Source organism: Cebus imitator, unplaced genomic scaffold (assembly GCF_001604975.1).
Source record: "Cebus imitator isolate Cc_AM_T3 unplaced genomic scaffold, Cebus_imitator-1.0 Scaffold0, whole genome shotgun sequence".
Classification (NCBI taxonomy): Eukaryota; Metazoa; Chordata; class Mammalia; order Primates; family Cebidae; genus Cebus; species Cebus imitator.
Window position 1 is genome coordinate 342,802 of NW_016107315.1, and position 13,413 is coordinate 356,214.

At 52.2% G+C, this 13,413-nt stretch overlaps 2 protein-coding genes across 3 annotated transcripts in view; one reads left to right on the plus strand and one right to left on the minus strand.

The window, feature by feature from the left end:
• IL17RB (interleukin 17 receptor B) overlaps nucleotides 1–1,204 on the minus strand; it is a 20,040-nt gene extending 18,836 nt beyond the window's left edge. The window contains exon 1 of the mRNA XM_017528162.2: nucleotides 1,073–1,204. Coding sequence (XP_017383651.1) covers nucleotides 1,073–1,132 — 60 coding nt within the window. The 5' untranslated portion in view covers nucleotides 1,133–1,204. The remainder of the gene's footprint in view (nucleotides 1–1,072) is intronic.
• Nucleotides 1,205–1,278: 74 nt separating this feature from the next.
• The window catches only part of CHDH (choline dehydrogenase), a 30,398-nt gene continuing 18,263 nt past the window's right edge, over nucleotides 1,279–13,413 (plus strand). The window contains exons 1-2 of one of the 2 annotated variants that reach the window (XM_017522154.2): nucleotides 1,279–1,632; nucleotides 6,976–7,046. The gene's annotated coding sequence lies outside the window, so the exon portion shown is untranslated. The remainder of the gene's footprint in view (nucleotides 1,633–6,975; nucleotides 7,047–13,413) is intronic. The other variant, XM_017522854.2, reaches the window with a different exon arrangement.

The following is a 13,413-nucleotide window of genomic DNA, read 5'->3' on the forward strand; positions in this document are numbered from 1 at the left end:
AACCTCTGCCTCCTGGGTTCAAGTGATTCTCCTGCGTCAGTCTCCTGAGTAGCTGGGATTACAGGTGCCCACCACCCTGCCTGGCTACTTTTTGTATTTTTAGTAGAGATGGGTTTTCACCCTGTTAGCCAGGCTGGTCTCAAACTCCTGAGCTCAGGTGATTGATCCACCTGCCTCCGCCTCCCAAAGTGTTGGGATTACAGGCGTGAGCCACTGTGCCCAACCAGGCTTTTCTTTTTTCTTTTTAATAAGCCATCATACCAGGAGCTGAGTTCTTATCAAAGGCCTAGTGAGACAAGCCAAGCAACAACCCTAAATGCTACCAAGCTCAAATTGTTGGCCTTGTAGCAACTACAGCAAAAGGAATGTATTCTTCCCTCCAGTGCAAAAAGCCGAGGGAGCCTCTGAACTGACACAGAAGGGAAGGAGCTGAAGACATCAGGAAACACTGAATGGAGTTTTTCTGCTAACAGGTAACTACCGAGCTTGATGCTATATGCTATATGCTAAGAGGGCAGAGGTATCATTTCAAAGGTTATTTAGGGGATGAGCTATTTTCTCTTCAGTGACCTAGAAGATTCCCTGTCATTCAGGGCACTGGGGAAGAAAGGAAACTGCCTTCACGAATGAAGAAGGCAATCAACATGGCCAAAAAGGGAGGGAATGCTAGTGGAGAAAGTTCTTATGCTCCAACAGGTGAGCAGACCCCAAGTAAAAGTAACTAGTGACGACTACGTGCCAGGCCCCTTGCCGTCGTCGTTCCTTAAGAGGCCCTGGTGGGTTTGGTACTGCCCTTCGTTTTACCGTTCAGGACTTGAAGCGTGGTGAGCATAAATCACAGAACTAACAGTACAGGGTGGCATCTGACGCCGGGTCTGCCTGATTCCCACGCCCCTGACTCAAGCAGCCTGACGCCGGCCGATGTCAGGGGCTGCCCAGAGGGTACAGGCGTGCCCTTCGAGCCGACGGTCCGCGCACTCTTTCGGGGCAGCCTCGGCACGCGGGTCAGACGACGTCAGGATCTGGGCTCCAGGGCTAGGAGACGCGGGAAGGGGTGCTGACGGGGGCTTACCGGCTCTCGGGGTACGGCGCTCCTGCACAGGGCAGCCAGGCTCAGCAGCACGAGCGACATCGCGGAGCTACCGCGCGGGACACCGGCAGGCCGCACGCTGCGCTCTTATCCCGGTGCCCCGGGGCCGCCCCTTCTCGGCTCCGCCTCTCGCAGCGCCGGCCCAGCCCAGCCACCCGAACAGAGGGCGGGCCCGCCGGCCCCCTCCCATCTGGGCAGGTCGCCGCGCTCTCGCCCGCAGGGGCTCGGAGGGGTGGGCTGTCTCCGCACGGGCAGAGCTCGTGGCGCGCGCCGGCCCCCGCACACACCTGCGTGCAGTGAGCCAGGTGCCCCGCCGCCCCCGCCCTCGGGCCGCGCACGCCTCGCCCGAGCCTGGCTAGCTTGGCGTCCAGTTAGCGGCCCCGGGGCAGAGCGGGTCGGAACGGCCGCCTGCCCCTTCCGGACGCAGAGAGCGCGCGGGGCGCCGGCGCCGGCGCCGCCGGTTAAAGTGCGGAGGAGCAGGGGCCGGGCCCAGCCGCCCGCTCCGGGCCTCGACTGTCAGGCCCTCGGCCGAGCCGCCCCGGGTGAGTAGCCGCGGATGCGCCACGACCACCCCCGAACTCGCCCTCAGCGGCGCCGCCAGGCCGGGAGCCCAGAGAGGCCTGGGGACCCGAGGCCAGGCTGGACGCCGAGACCTGGGCTCGCTTTACACAACCGCCCCGTCCCGCGTAGTGGAAGGGGTGGAACCGGGGCTGTGGAGGCACACGGACTCCTTGGAGGGGGCGAGTTCTTTCAGCTACGCGGTGTTAGAGCGGTAGGAATGCCCAGCGCCGACCCCAGGCTTTCTGGTAAATGCCTGTTTCCACCAAGTGAGTTCGGACAGTAGCACCTGGGGCTCCCGGAGCGGAAGCCGTCAGCACTGGCGACTTGGAGCTGCAGTTCTCAAGTTTCCCTGGCCCGGGATCTCTGAGCGCCGCCTAAAATGAAATCCGGACGGCGAGTCCGGGCCAGGCCTGGGATCTGCATTTAAGCAACCTCAACCCAAGCCCCTGTAATTCGTGGGTGGGTGGCCCCGGGACCATCCTTTGAGGCGCAGTGGTTTGGGGGAGAGTTCACAAAGATCAGCTGGGCTAACAGTGGAGTCAGAGGCTGGACTGCGGTGACCAACTCAGGGCCATTTAAACTTGTAGGTGGAATTAGCTTCATTCTACAGATGGGAAGACGGAGTCCTAGAGAGGGGTATAGTACTTAGGGATGTGTTGTCAGCTGGTGAGAGGTTGTGCTGAGTCAAGCAGCTGTTTTAGCTGAGGCTCTACTTGTGTGTCAGGCCTGGCCCACCTACCAGCTTGGTTAGGGCTTGCGTGGAGTGGGGATCAGCCAGGGGTTTGGGCTCTGACGTGCAAACGTGTGGAGCTGCAGGTAGCGTTCTCGGAGAATTGTTCTGGTTCCTGACCAGGGAACTCAGTTGAGGTTGTGGCTGGGGGCTGGGCCACCCTGAGCCCCTCATTCCACCTCTGAGTTGCTTTGGGTCCTGTGGCCCCTGAGAAGATTTTCAGCTCTAAGTACGCCTGCTGGGTGCCAGGTGCAAAGGTGAACGACACATAGGTGCTGGCTCATGGGTATTCCTGGAGTGAGGATGAGCGCCGTGAGGAGTATATTCAAGGACACAAGTGCCCGCCCTGCTGCGGAAGCCCAGATGAAAACAGCCTCGTCTGCAAGTTCAAGACTGTGAACTTTGTCTCGTGGTGCTGAGGACCAGTGCTATGGGCTTAGACGGTGGTCAGTTTTCAGTTTTAGAAAACTGCCCCTGCAGGGCAGGTAGAGGGCTAGTCCTTCATTCCGTGAGTATCTGATTCTGTGCTGTCGGCCAGGCTCCAGGCTGTGCTGGCTTTTCAGCTGTGCACCAGGGCTGGCCCTGCTGCGGTGAGCTTGGTGCTGATGGGCACATGGGCTTTGAGACAAGCAGGGATGCAGAGGTTAGGCCTGGAGACAGGGCTTGTGAGTCAGACTTTCTTAGGAGTCAGTAGAGAGGAGAGGAGGATGGAGCCCTGGGGAGGAGAGCTTTCGAGAGGAGGTGGGGAGATCTGGGAGGGGCTGCAGCAAGAAAGCCCAGTAGTGAGGGAGGAGCTTGTGGGGTCAGATGAGGTAGAGAAACCAAGGGCACTGGCCTGAGGCTGGTTGGTGCTGTTCTGGCTTCAGAATGGCCTTTGCTGGCCCCCCTGGGGCTTAGGGATGGGTGATACCGGGCTGTGGAGTGGGGGGTGGGAGGGGAGGGTGTGAAGGGCCCTGAAGCCACAGCTGGAGGTTGAAGTGGACAAACAGGGTGTGTCCGCCTGTCCCCTTGGGGGATTTTCTCCCTGCAGAAGGCCATGCCTCAAGTGGCCTTGCATGAGAGGTCCCACTTGGCCTACCGGAAGGGACGTGATTTGTTTGGCTGCGTAAGCCAGATAACTTTGTGGCGTTTTGAACTGGAGGCCCTGGCAAGTCACTGCTCTTCTCAGAACAGTCTCCTTTTCTGTACAATGGGGTGGTGATAGGGGCAATGAAGTGATTTGAGTCTATGAGAGAAGCGACCTTTGGAGATTTTCTGACTTTCTCCCTTCGGTCATAAATTCTGCTAGGTCTGGGTTTCTGAAAGAGCTACCCCACAGTGTGCCTTCCTATCTGGGGGATTAGTAAGTGCTCATTAAATGCTTGAATGGATGAATAAATTAACACATACCTTCCTCCAAGGCCAGTGCCGGAGCCTGCCCACCCAGGGGAGGTGGTTTGAACTTCCTCCTGTTTCTTCATAAGCAGAGCAAAGCTCAGGGCCTCTGCCAGAGCCTGGAAAACCACTGTGTCAAGTCCCCATGGCTCTGACCAAGACCCTCGGGACAGGCTCTGTGCAGCCACGGCATGGTGAGATGCCTGGCTTCCAGACCACCTGGTTCTGTAACTCAGTCACCATCTGTTGGCCTTGAGTGAGGCTTTTGGTCTTCAGCTTCATTTTCTCCATCTGTAACTGGAGCCTCAGTTTCTCCATCTGTAACGTGGGGCTGACATCAGTTCTGTCTCCCCAGCAGGGCGGTTAGGAAACTCAGAAGAAACAGTAGATAGGAAAGCAAGTTGAAGGATTTACAAGTGCTGTGTAAATTTAGGGGCAGGAGAGGCAGAACCAAAAAAAAAAAAAAAAAAAAAGGGAAATTCCCTATGTTCCAAGAATCACCTTAATTCCAGATTCAGTCATTGTTATTCAGACCTTTGCTTCTTGGCCTGATCCATCCCTGGAAGAACAAGGCCATCAGGGTTGTTGACATGTCCCGCGGGTCCAGTCTCCACCCACACAGGTGGAATTTTCCACATCATTCTTTTGCAAATATTAATCAAGGCCCTGGCTGGTCAACAGTGGATTCATTGTCTCATGAAGAGTGAGCCGTTTCTGACACCTACTGGCTGGCTGTCAGGGCCCCCGGTGGTGAGCCTGAGCTGGGAGGGGAGCTGTTGGGAGCACTCCTTGCCTCAGTGCTCCCTCAACCCCATGTTCTGCTCCATCTGGTTAAGTTTGGCAGGGTCACCTTTAATCCCTGCTTCGAGGGAGAGACCCTGAAGCCACACTGAGGGCTTGCACCCCACTGTTCCCAGCAGGGCTACAAAACTGCATTTTCTCTGCCCCAGTAGGAGGGGCTGGCCCAAGAAAGCCCACACTCACGCCAGGTGTTAACTCATCCTTAATAGCACTCCTACTGATTCCTGTGAGGTCACGTACATGTGTCCTGTTCATGGCTGTGGACCCTGTGCCTTGTCTCCTAGGAACTTGCAGCGATTTTCACATTGTTGTTATCACACTGGGGCCTCCAAGGAAGCCTGGAATGCAGAGGACGTAGGTACTATTGTCTTCCTCTCAAAGCTCCATCTGTAAACAGGAGTGACGGCGTTAGCCTCGCAGGGCCGCAGGGAGGACCCTATCACCCTATGGTGGGCCCTACATTGGGCACATGCAGCAGGGTCGGTGGTATATTTTTTGATCCATGATACTTGAATTTATTTGTTGTCAATAATATTATTGGTCATAGATGTAGCACTGCACTTTATGGAGGAAGAAATGGAATGAGTGAGGGTGTGTAAGAAGAGGGAGGATGAAACTCAGGCCATGCTGTAAGCTTGATAAAATCACCGTGTAGTTTTAGGTTTGCACTTTTCTTTCCATTTTTTTTTTTTGTTGTTGACACAGTATGTAGTTCTGTTGCCAAGGCTGGAGTGCAGTGGTACAGTCTTAGCTCACTAAGCTCAAGCGACTCTTCTGCCTCAGCCTCCCAAGTAGCTAGGACTACAGGTGTGCACCACCATGCAAGGCTAATTTTTTCTTTCTTTTTTTATTTTTTAGAGACGAGGTCTTGCTGTGTTACCCAGGCTGATATTGAGCTTCTGACCTCATGCAGTGCTTCTGCCTTGGCCTCCCAAAGTGCTAGGATTACAGGCATGAGCCGCTGCACCTGGTCCTTTTAATTCTTTGAAGTGTATTTTTAGCTCTTATTTTCTTTTGCCCTCAACAGAACCTATAAAATGAGTGGTTACATTTTCATTGCATAGATGAGGAAACAGGCCCAGGGATGCTAAACCATGAGTGGTAGCAGAGTGGAGGCTGCAACCTAAGGATCTTCACTACCAGCCACTTTCAGTTCTCTTTTAATGTAGTGAAACGTGAACATGGAACCTCAATGCGTGACACAGACTCAGGCGACCTTCCATATTAGTGTGAGTTTATTTTACTGATTTATTTTGAGATGGAGTTTCGCTCTTGTCTCCCAGGCTAGAGTGCAATGGTGCAATCTCAGCTCACTGCAACCTCTGCCTCCTGGGTTCAAGCAATTCTCCTCACTCAGCCTTCTGAGTAGCTGGGATTACAGGTGCCCTGTACCACGCCTGGCTAATTTTTGGATTTTCAGTAGAGACGGGGTTTCACCATGTTGGCCAGGCTGGTCTCAAACTCCTGACCTCAGGTGATCTGCCCGCCTCGGCCTCCCAAAGTGTTGGGATTACGGGCGTGAGCCACAGTGCCCAGCTGTGAGTTTGTTTTATAACTTTATGCTTGTGATGTGTGTGTGTGTGTGTGTGTGTGTGTGTGTGTGTGTGTGTGTCATAGTTAGAACAGTGATGCCATTTTCAGGAGCACACTAGAAACCAGGGCCATAAGTGCAGGTTGATGTCTTACACTAGCCCCAGCTCCTGATTTATTTCAGTACTTTAGTGATAGAGTGATTTCCAGTTGATACAAAGAAGCAGTCAGTTTTTCAAACAGCTCACCTTGCAGTCTTAGCCTCTGCAGTTAAACCCATCCAGAAGTTTGAAGGGAAACGGTGGTGGGCGTGTGTGTGAAAGCTGGCTGGCTAACCATGGCTGGCCAAGATGCTTTGACTAACAGGAGCACGCGTCACACAACCTGGACCTTGCAGAGAGCTATGATCCTGCCCCTGCACTCTGGCCTGAGTGACAGAGGTGTCTGCTGGAAGTGGCTCTGCTTGTACTGCTGTGAAAGTGTGCAAATGAGCACAGAAAATCAAATAGGCTTTGCAGTGCCTGTGATGTATTTATAGGAAATACTGGAGTTGGCACAGCAGACGGTGGGAAGGGAAGCTTTGTCCTGGCATCTCTGGCCAACCTCCTAAGTGGATGGATTTGGGGTCTCCAGGGGATCAATGTCTGGTCCATAACAGTGGTTCTCAAACTCTCCTTGGTGAAAGACTAGATGATTCTTTTTAAAATTGTAATCTTTCATGGGCCAATTTTTAACATATGAAAATTGTTATAGTAAAATTGAAGATATATGAAAAGATAAACCCATTATCTGCTTATTAGACTCCACGGACATGAGGTGGCTGTGTTCAATGATGAAACTGTAAAAGTTTATACACTCTGACTTTCGATTCTGTACTTATCTTTCACAGACCATCACAAATAGTGCGTGGGCCAGCCTCGGTCACAGAGTGCACTGTATCCTGTCCCTTCTGGATGTGAGGTGGGTGTTTGTTAACTGAAGTTTTAAAAAATGGGTTAAAAGTTTACTTGAAAAAGGAAGCTGGTGATGAGCACTTGCAGAACACCCCAAACATCTGGGGAATTGTTGGAAATCTCTCGTTGTAGGCCAGGCCTGTGCCACAGAAGTGCTCCCACCTCTGTACATTCCCTCACTCCTCTAGTGAGACCCGAGATGTCAAACAAACAACAACTACAGATATCCTTTTCATCATGGAAGATTTGAAACCTGTACAAAATAAGCCAGAAGAGATGATGGAGATGGGAATTTCATGTTCCCATCACATAACTTTGTTAGCATCACCTCGTGGGGGTCCTGTTTTGTATGTCCTCCTAATCCCTAGGGTGACTGTAAGCCAAATCCTAGATCACTTTTTTGAGACAAGGTCTTGCTCTGTCACCCAGGCTGGGGTGCAGTGGCAGGATCATAGCTCATGTAACCTCAATCTCCTGGGCTCAAGCAACCCTCCCCCCTCAGCTTTCTAAGTAGCTGGGACTACAGTTGTGTGCCACCATGTCCAGCTAATAAAAAATTTTGTTTAAAAAAATAAATAAAATTGGCCGGGCGCGGTGGCTCACGCCTGTAATCCCAGCACTTTGGGAGGCCGAGGCGGGTGGATCACGAGGTCAAGGGATCGAGACCATCCTGGTCAACATGGTGAAACCCCGTCTCTACTAAAAATACAAAAAAATTAGCTGGGCATGGTGGCGCGTGCCTGTAATCCCAGCCACTCAGGAGGCTGAGGCAGGAGAATTGCCCGGACCCAGGAGGCGGAGGTTGCGGTGAGCCGAGATCGTGCCATTGCACTCCAGCATGCAGAACAAGAGCGAAACTCTGTCTCCAAAAAAAAAAAAATTTTTGTTTTGTTGCCCGAGCTGGTCTTGAACACCTGGCCTCAAGCCATCCTCCCACCCCCACCTCTGCCGCCCAAAGTGCTGAGATTACAGGTGTGAGCCTCTGCACCCAGCCTTAAATATTTAACTTTAGATATAGTTGAGTTATCTAAGTGCACAAGTTTGAATAGCTTAAAGTATAAAGAAAAGAAAAAAAATAGTTGAATTTTTCTCATAGGTATTTTGAAATGTACGATAGATTGTAACTATAGTCACCATATTCATCTGTCACATACTACATCTCATTTCTTCTGTCTAACTATGTATTGTACCCGTTACTCAACCTATCTTCCCCCATCCTCCCTACCCTTCCTGAACCCTGATAACTGCCCGTCTACCCTCCATCTTCATGAGATCCACTTTTTTTTAGCTCCCCACTATGAGTGAGAATGTGATTTTTGACTTTCCACGCTTGGCTTATTTCATTTAACTTAATGACCTCCAGTTCCATCCATGTTGCTGCAAATGACAGGATCTCATTCTTTCTTACAGTTGAATAGTACTCCACTGTGTATAACATTTTTAAAATCTATTTGTCCATTAATGGGTACTTAGTTTGATGCCATGTCTTGGGTATCGGGAGTAGTGCTGCAGTAAACATGGGTGTGCAGCTATCTCTTTGATATATTGATTTCCTTTCTTCTATATACCCAGCCCAGTAGTGGTATTGTTGAATTATATGATACTTCTATTTTGTTTTTTCTGAGGCATCTCCATATAGTTTTCCATAGTGGCTGTACTAATTTACATTCCCACAAACAATGTACAAAGGTTCATGAAAGGGTGAGTTTAAACAACATAACCACGGGATCACAGTCATGTCTGACAAATAATGATTTTTTGACATCCTCACATACCCACTCAGTGTTCAAATTACCAGGGTCCAGTCAAGAGCGGCACATTCTCATGGTTGGGTTTTGCTTCTCACAGCCCTTAGGCTTTCCTTCCTCTCTCTCATCTCTCTCTTATTTATCCATTCTATACTTGGATCTGTTGTTGAAGAACTGTGGGGTTTCCCTTTGCCTGGGTTCTGCTGATGGTGACCTTTGCAAGTTGCTCTGACCTTTGCATTTCCTGTGAGTCAGTGGATTGATCTAGAAGTGTGATCAGATTCAGATTTGAACTTTTGGGCAAGGATGTTTTGTAGGTGGTGTTGCATTCTTCTGTTCAGACCCCTGCCTGGACTGTATGGAGAAGTCAGTGTTTTAATTGCCTCCTGGGTGTGAAGTCACCTTGGTGAGTCCCCAGCTGACCCTTGCCCACATCTTTTTTCCTTCTGCTGGTCTGGGCTCCCGCTTGTTCTGAGATCACCCTGGCTGCTCTGTGGAGAGCTGGTTGTGGGGTGGCCTGAGGAGGCATCAGTAGTAGCAGGGACATTTCTAGGATGTTATGGGGAGGGTTCCAGTGGGAGATGATGGGGCCTGATCCAGGTAGTGTCCAAGGGGTGGACAAAAGTGGGCAGATTCTGCAGCGCCAGCCTCATTCTTATGAGAGGAGCTACTGCCCTTAGGCCTTGGCTTCCATTTCTGCTTTTTCTCCCTGGACAGTGCATTTTTATATACCAGTCACATGACAAGCATTTATTGAGTGCCTGCTGCATACCTGGCTCTGAGAGCTTCCAGCTGTCCCCGCTGCTGTCTGTAAGTGAACACACATGGTAGGAAGAGCAGCTCTGTGGACGGGCTGTGCCAGGTGGGAGCTTGCTAACTCGTGGCCTCTGAAGCCTTCTGTGTGCCTGGCATGAGGAGGGCCTTCAACTCCCCTGGAGAGGGAAGAGCAGCTGTCTTTCTCTTGCTGCTATGTTACTGCGTAAGAGCTGGGACACCAGCGCATTCTGTCCTCTCCGCCTGCCTCTGGCTGTGCTCTGGCTTACCACGCCCACCTCTCCACTTTCACCTGAGGCCCTCTGTGCTGCAGAGCCCACTCACCCAGGCACAGTGCAGCGCGGAGTGCAGGGACTTCACGTCTGGAGCGGAGTGGCTGCTCTTCCTCAGGGGCTGGCCTGAGGCACCGCAGCCACTGACCCCCTAGTCTATCAGGTACTTGACTCTGGGAGGGGCCCCTAAGGGATCTGGGTCTCCCCAGCAGTGACCTCTGTTGCACCCTGCCTCCTACCCATGGCTGGATGCCCATAGCACCTGCACAGACTGGATCCACAGAAACACCTGCAAGGGAAGGAAATGGTAGGCGACCCTGAAGAGCCATCCCTGGAGGTTGAGCAGTCTGGGCCCTCCACCCCTGCCTGGGTGCTAGGACTCTAGGTTTCCAACCTTACATTCTTTTTTTTTTTTTGGTGACAGTCTGACTGTCTTGTCCAGGCTGGAGTACAGTGGTGTGATCTTGGCTCGTGGCAACCTCTGGCTCCCAGGTTCAAGTGATTCTCCTGCCTCAGCCTCCCAAGTAACTGGGACTACAAGACGCGTGCCACCATGCCTGGCTAATTTTCATATATTTAGTAGAGACAGGGTTTTACCATGTTGGCCAGGCTGGTCTTGAACTCCTGACCTTAGGTGATCGGCCTACCTCAACCTCCCAAAGTGCTGGGATTACAGGTGTGAGCCGTCGCATAACCTCCCACCTTACAATCTGGTTTTGGTGTAGACCACCGTGAAGGTTTTAAAAACTGGGGAAGCAGCTAGAGAGTGGAGGGGTGCGTGCAGAGGGCAGAGGCCTGGAACATGAAGCACAGGGTTCCCAGGCTGAGGAAGCACCCACTGTAGGGCAGCAGAGGGGCGGCAGGGGGGCAGACTCACAGGCATCGGAGGTGCCCACAGAGGCCAGCGTCCATGCCTTACCAACAGGAAACCCCTGCCCTGGGTCACATGGTGAGGCCTGGCAGAGCTCTGATGCGACGTCAGACATTAGGGCTCCACCTTGGATTTTTGTGGCAGCTTGTGGTGAGTCCTGACCAGCCTCAGCCTTGCCCCATCTGCCCCTCTTCACCAGGAGGATCAGAGGGCAGGAGGGTTCTGCCCAAGAAGCCAGGACACAAGGGTCCAAGTGATGTGGCCTTGTCCACACTGTCCAGAATCATCTCCCAGGTGGCAGTTTCCTATTCAGTTGTTAATTGTGTGTCAATATGTGGGAGATAAGATTCCTGGGAAGAGAAACTTGACACTGAAGAAAATGCCTTTTTTTTTTTTTATAGAGAGATGGGGTCTTGCTCTGTTGCCCATGCTGGAGTGCAGTGGAACAGTGCTAGCTCACTGCAGCCTTGAAATCCTGGGCTCAAGTGATTCTCCTGCCTCAGCCTCCTGAGTAGCTAGGACTACAGGTACACACCACTGTGCCTGGCTAATTAAAAAACAAATTTTTTTAAGAAAAAATTTCTGGGTCTCGCTATGTTGCCCAGGCTGGTCTTCAGCTCCTCAGTTACATCTAGCAATCCTCCTGCCTCAGCCCAGAAGATGCTTTCAGAAAAACTGTTTTACACTTTTTAATTGAGGTGCAACAGTTATACAGTAAAGTGTACCTTGCGCTGGTATTGCTCTGTGTGTATGCTTGGGTAACCATTACCAGGTTTGGATCCAGAACATTCCCACAGGGTGCCTTCTGTTGGTTCTGGCACAGGTGTATGAGCTCAGCATCTATATCTCAGACTGCCCAGGTTGGGTTTGCTGTAGGCCTTGTGTAGCCTCATCCTCTGCACGTGTCCCCTCAGCCAGCATGACGGAATGCCAGCCTCAGGCCAGGCTCAGCACTCAGTGGGAGGCAAGGGCGTGGAGCCCTCAGCCAGGGATGTGGGCCTTCCACAGCTCATCTCATTGTTAGCCTGTTGAGGTCCCAGTAAGTGACACAGAGAAGTCCCAGGATGGATGTGATCAGTGGTGAGGAGGGCTTTCCAGGAAAATCAAGGCCTGGGGGAAGGTGAGGAGTGAATAGGTGAAAGGAGGTTAGGACCTGTACCTGGAGGAGGGAACAGCATGTGCAAAGGCCCTGGGGAGGAAGGGAAGGTGGACTATGTGCCTGGAGCCCAGAGAGTGAGGCTTACAGTGGGATGATAGCTACAGAGGCAGGGGCCTAGCCTGGTCAGGCTTAGGACAAGAGGGCCTGGGGGGCCATGAGGAAGCTTGTCCCACTGTCTTCAGGAGGTGGAGGACCTGGGTAGGGGATGGCATGAAGTTCCTGTGGGAGGAGGAGCAGCTGCCCAGGGTTACTCCCTGGACCACCACAGCCTCTGGGCCCAGCCAGGTTCCATTCTCTAACTGGGATCCTTCCCACCCTTGGCCACTGCACTACATTCCCCTCAGCCCACCATAGGGCTGGGTATTCAGACGGTTGTGCTCCTGGGAAGCTCTGCCAGGATGCAGAAAAGCAGCCAAGCCTTCTTGGCTTGAGACCCCTGGCATGGGAACTTGGTGTCTTGCACCCTTTCGCATGCTGACAAATGACCTTTTGGCTTCTGTGATGTGGCTTTGTCGATTGGGCCTGTGCTGGAGAGGGTCCCAGCCTCTGGCTTGGCATGGGGCAGGGGCTCGACCTCTTCAGCCTTGTTTTTCTTTCCGTGACATGGGGCTGATGGTGATGGAGAGATGATGAAGACTCTCCACCCCACCCAGCATCTTAGGGGGCTTAAACCTGATAACCCACGTGATGTGCTCAGCAGGGGTAGCTGCTCCTGTTAATATAACTCAGTTTGGTCCCATGGTTGAATGGAGCTCTATGATCAGACAAAGGCAACCAAAGAGCAGTGTATTTTACCCACACAAAGCCCAGCCTGGCATGTAGGGAATCTTGTTTGAGGTCTCACAGAGATTGCAGGTCAAAGCCAGTACTAGAAGGCCAGGTGGAAAAGAGCAGGTGACCTGCCCTGAATCCTCCTTTGGCGAATGACCCCCAGAAGGGCAAAGGTGGCCATGGTCCTTACCACATGTTTTGCAGTTCCCCAGAAAGACTGTCATCATCAGCCTGGCCCATGGCCACAGTGACAGGTGTGAAGGTTGAGTGCAAGCCTGGGGCAGTGCTGGCTTCAGGGTGCCAGGGCTCAGGGCTGTGAAGTAACTTTCTGGGCTTTGAAGCTCATGCGTAGCTGAGCTTTGTGATGGGACTACCTGAGCCTTGTCCACAGCTACCTTTCTAGCTCTTGGCCTACCCTGGGACAGAAGCTACCCTGGCCAAGAGCTAGAAGGAAAACACGTGTGCACACCAAGATGTGGTGAGGAAGCAAGTGCTGCTGGGGGCCCTGTGTGAAGGGTCCTTTCAGGAAGCTTCCTCATTACTCCAGCCGTGTGAGTCTGTAGGCAGATGTGTCGCAAGTATGGACACTTCTGGAATGGTGCGTAAGCCTTTTCTTCTGGGCGTGATCCTTTTGCAGCTTAACTCCACCGAAGTAATAAAATGTGTTGTGGAATTGACCACATGCTCAAAATTACATGGAATTCTGTCTTGTGTTATAAAGCCATCAGTTTTCTAACCACAAAGTTTAGCAGACTTTTCAATAGCAGCCTTTGACTTTT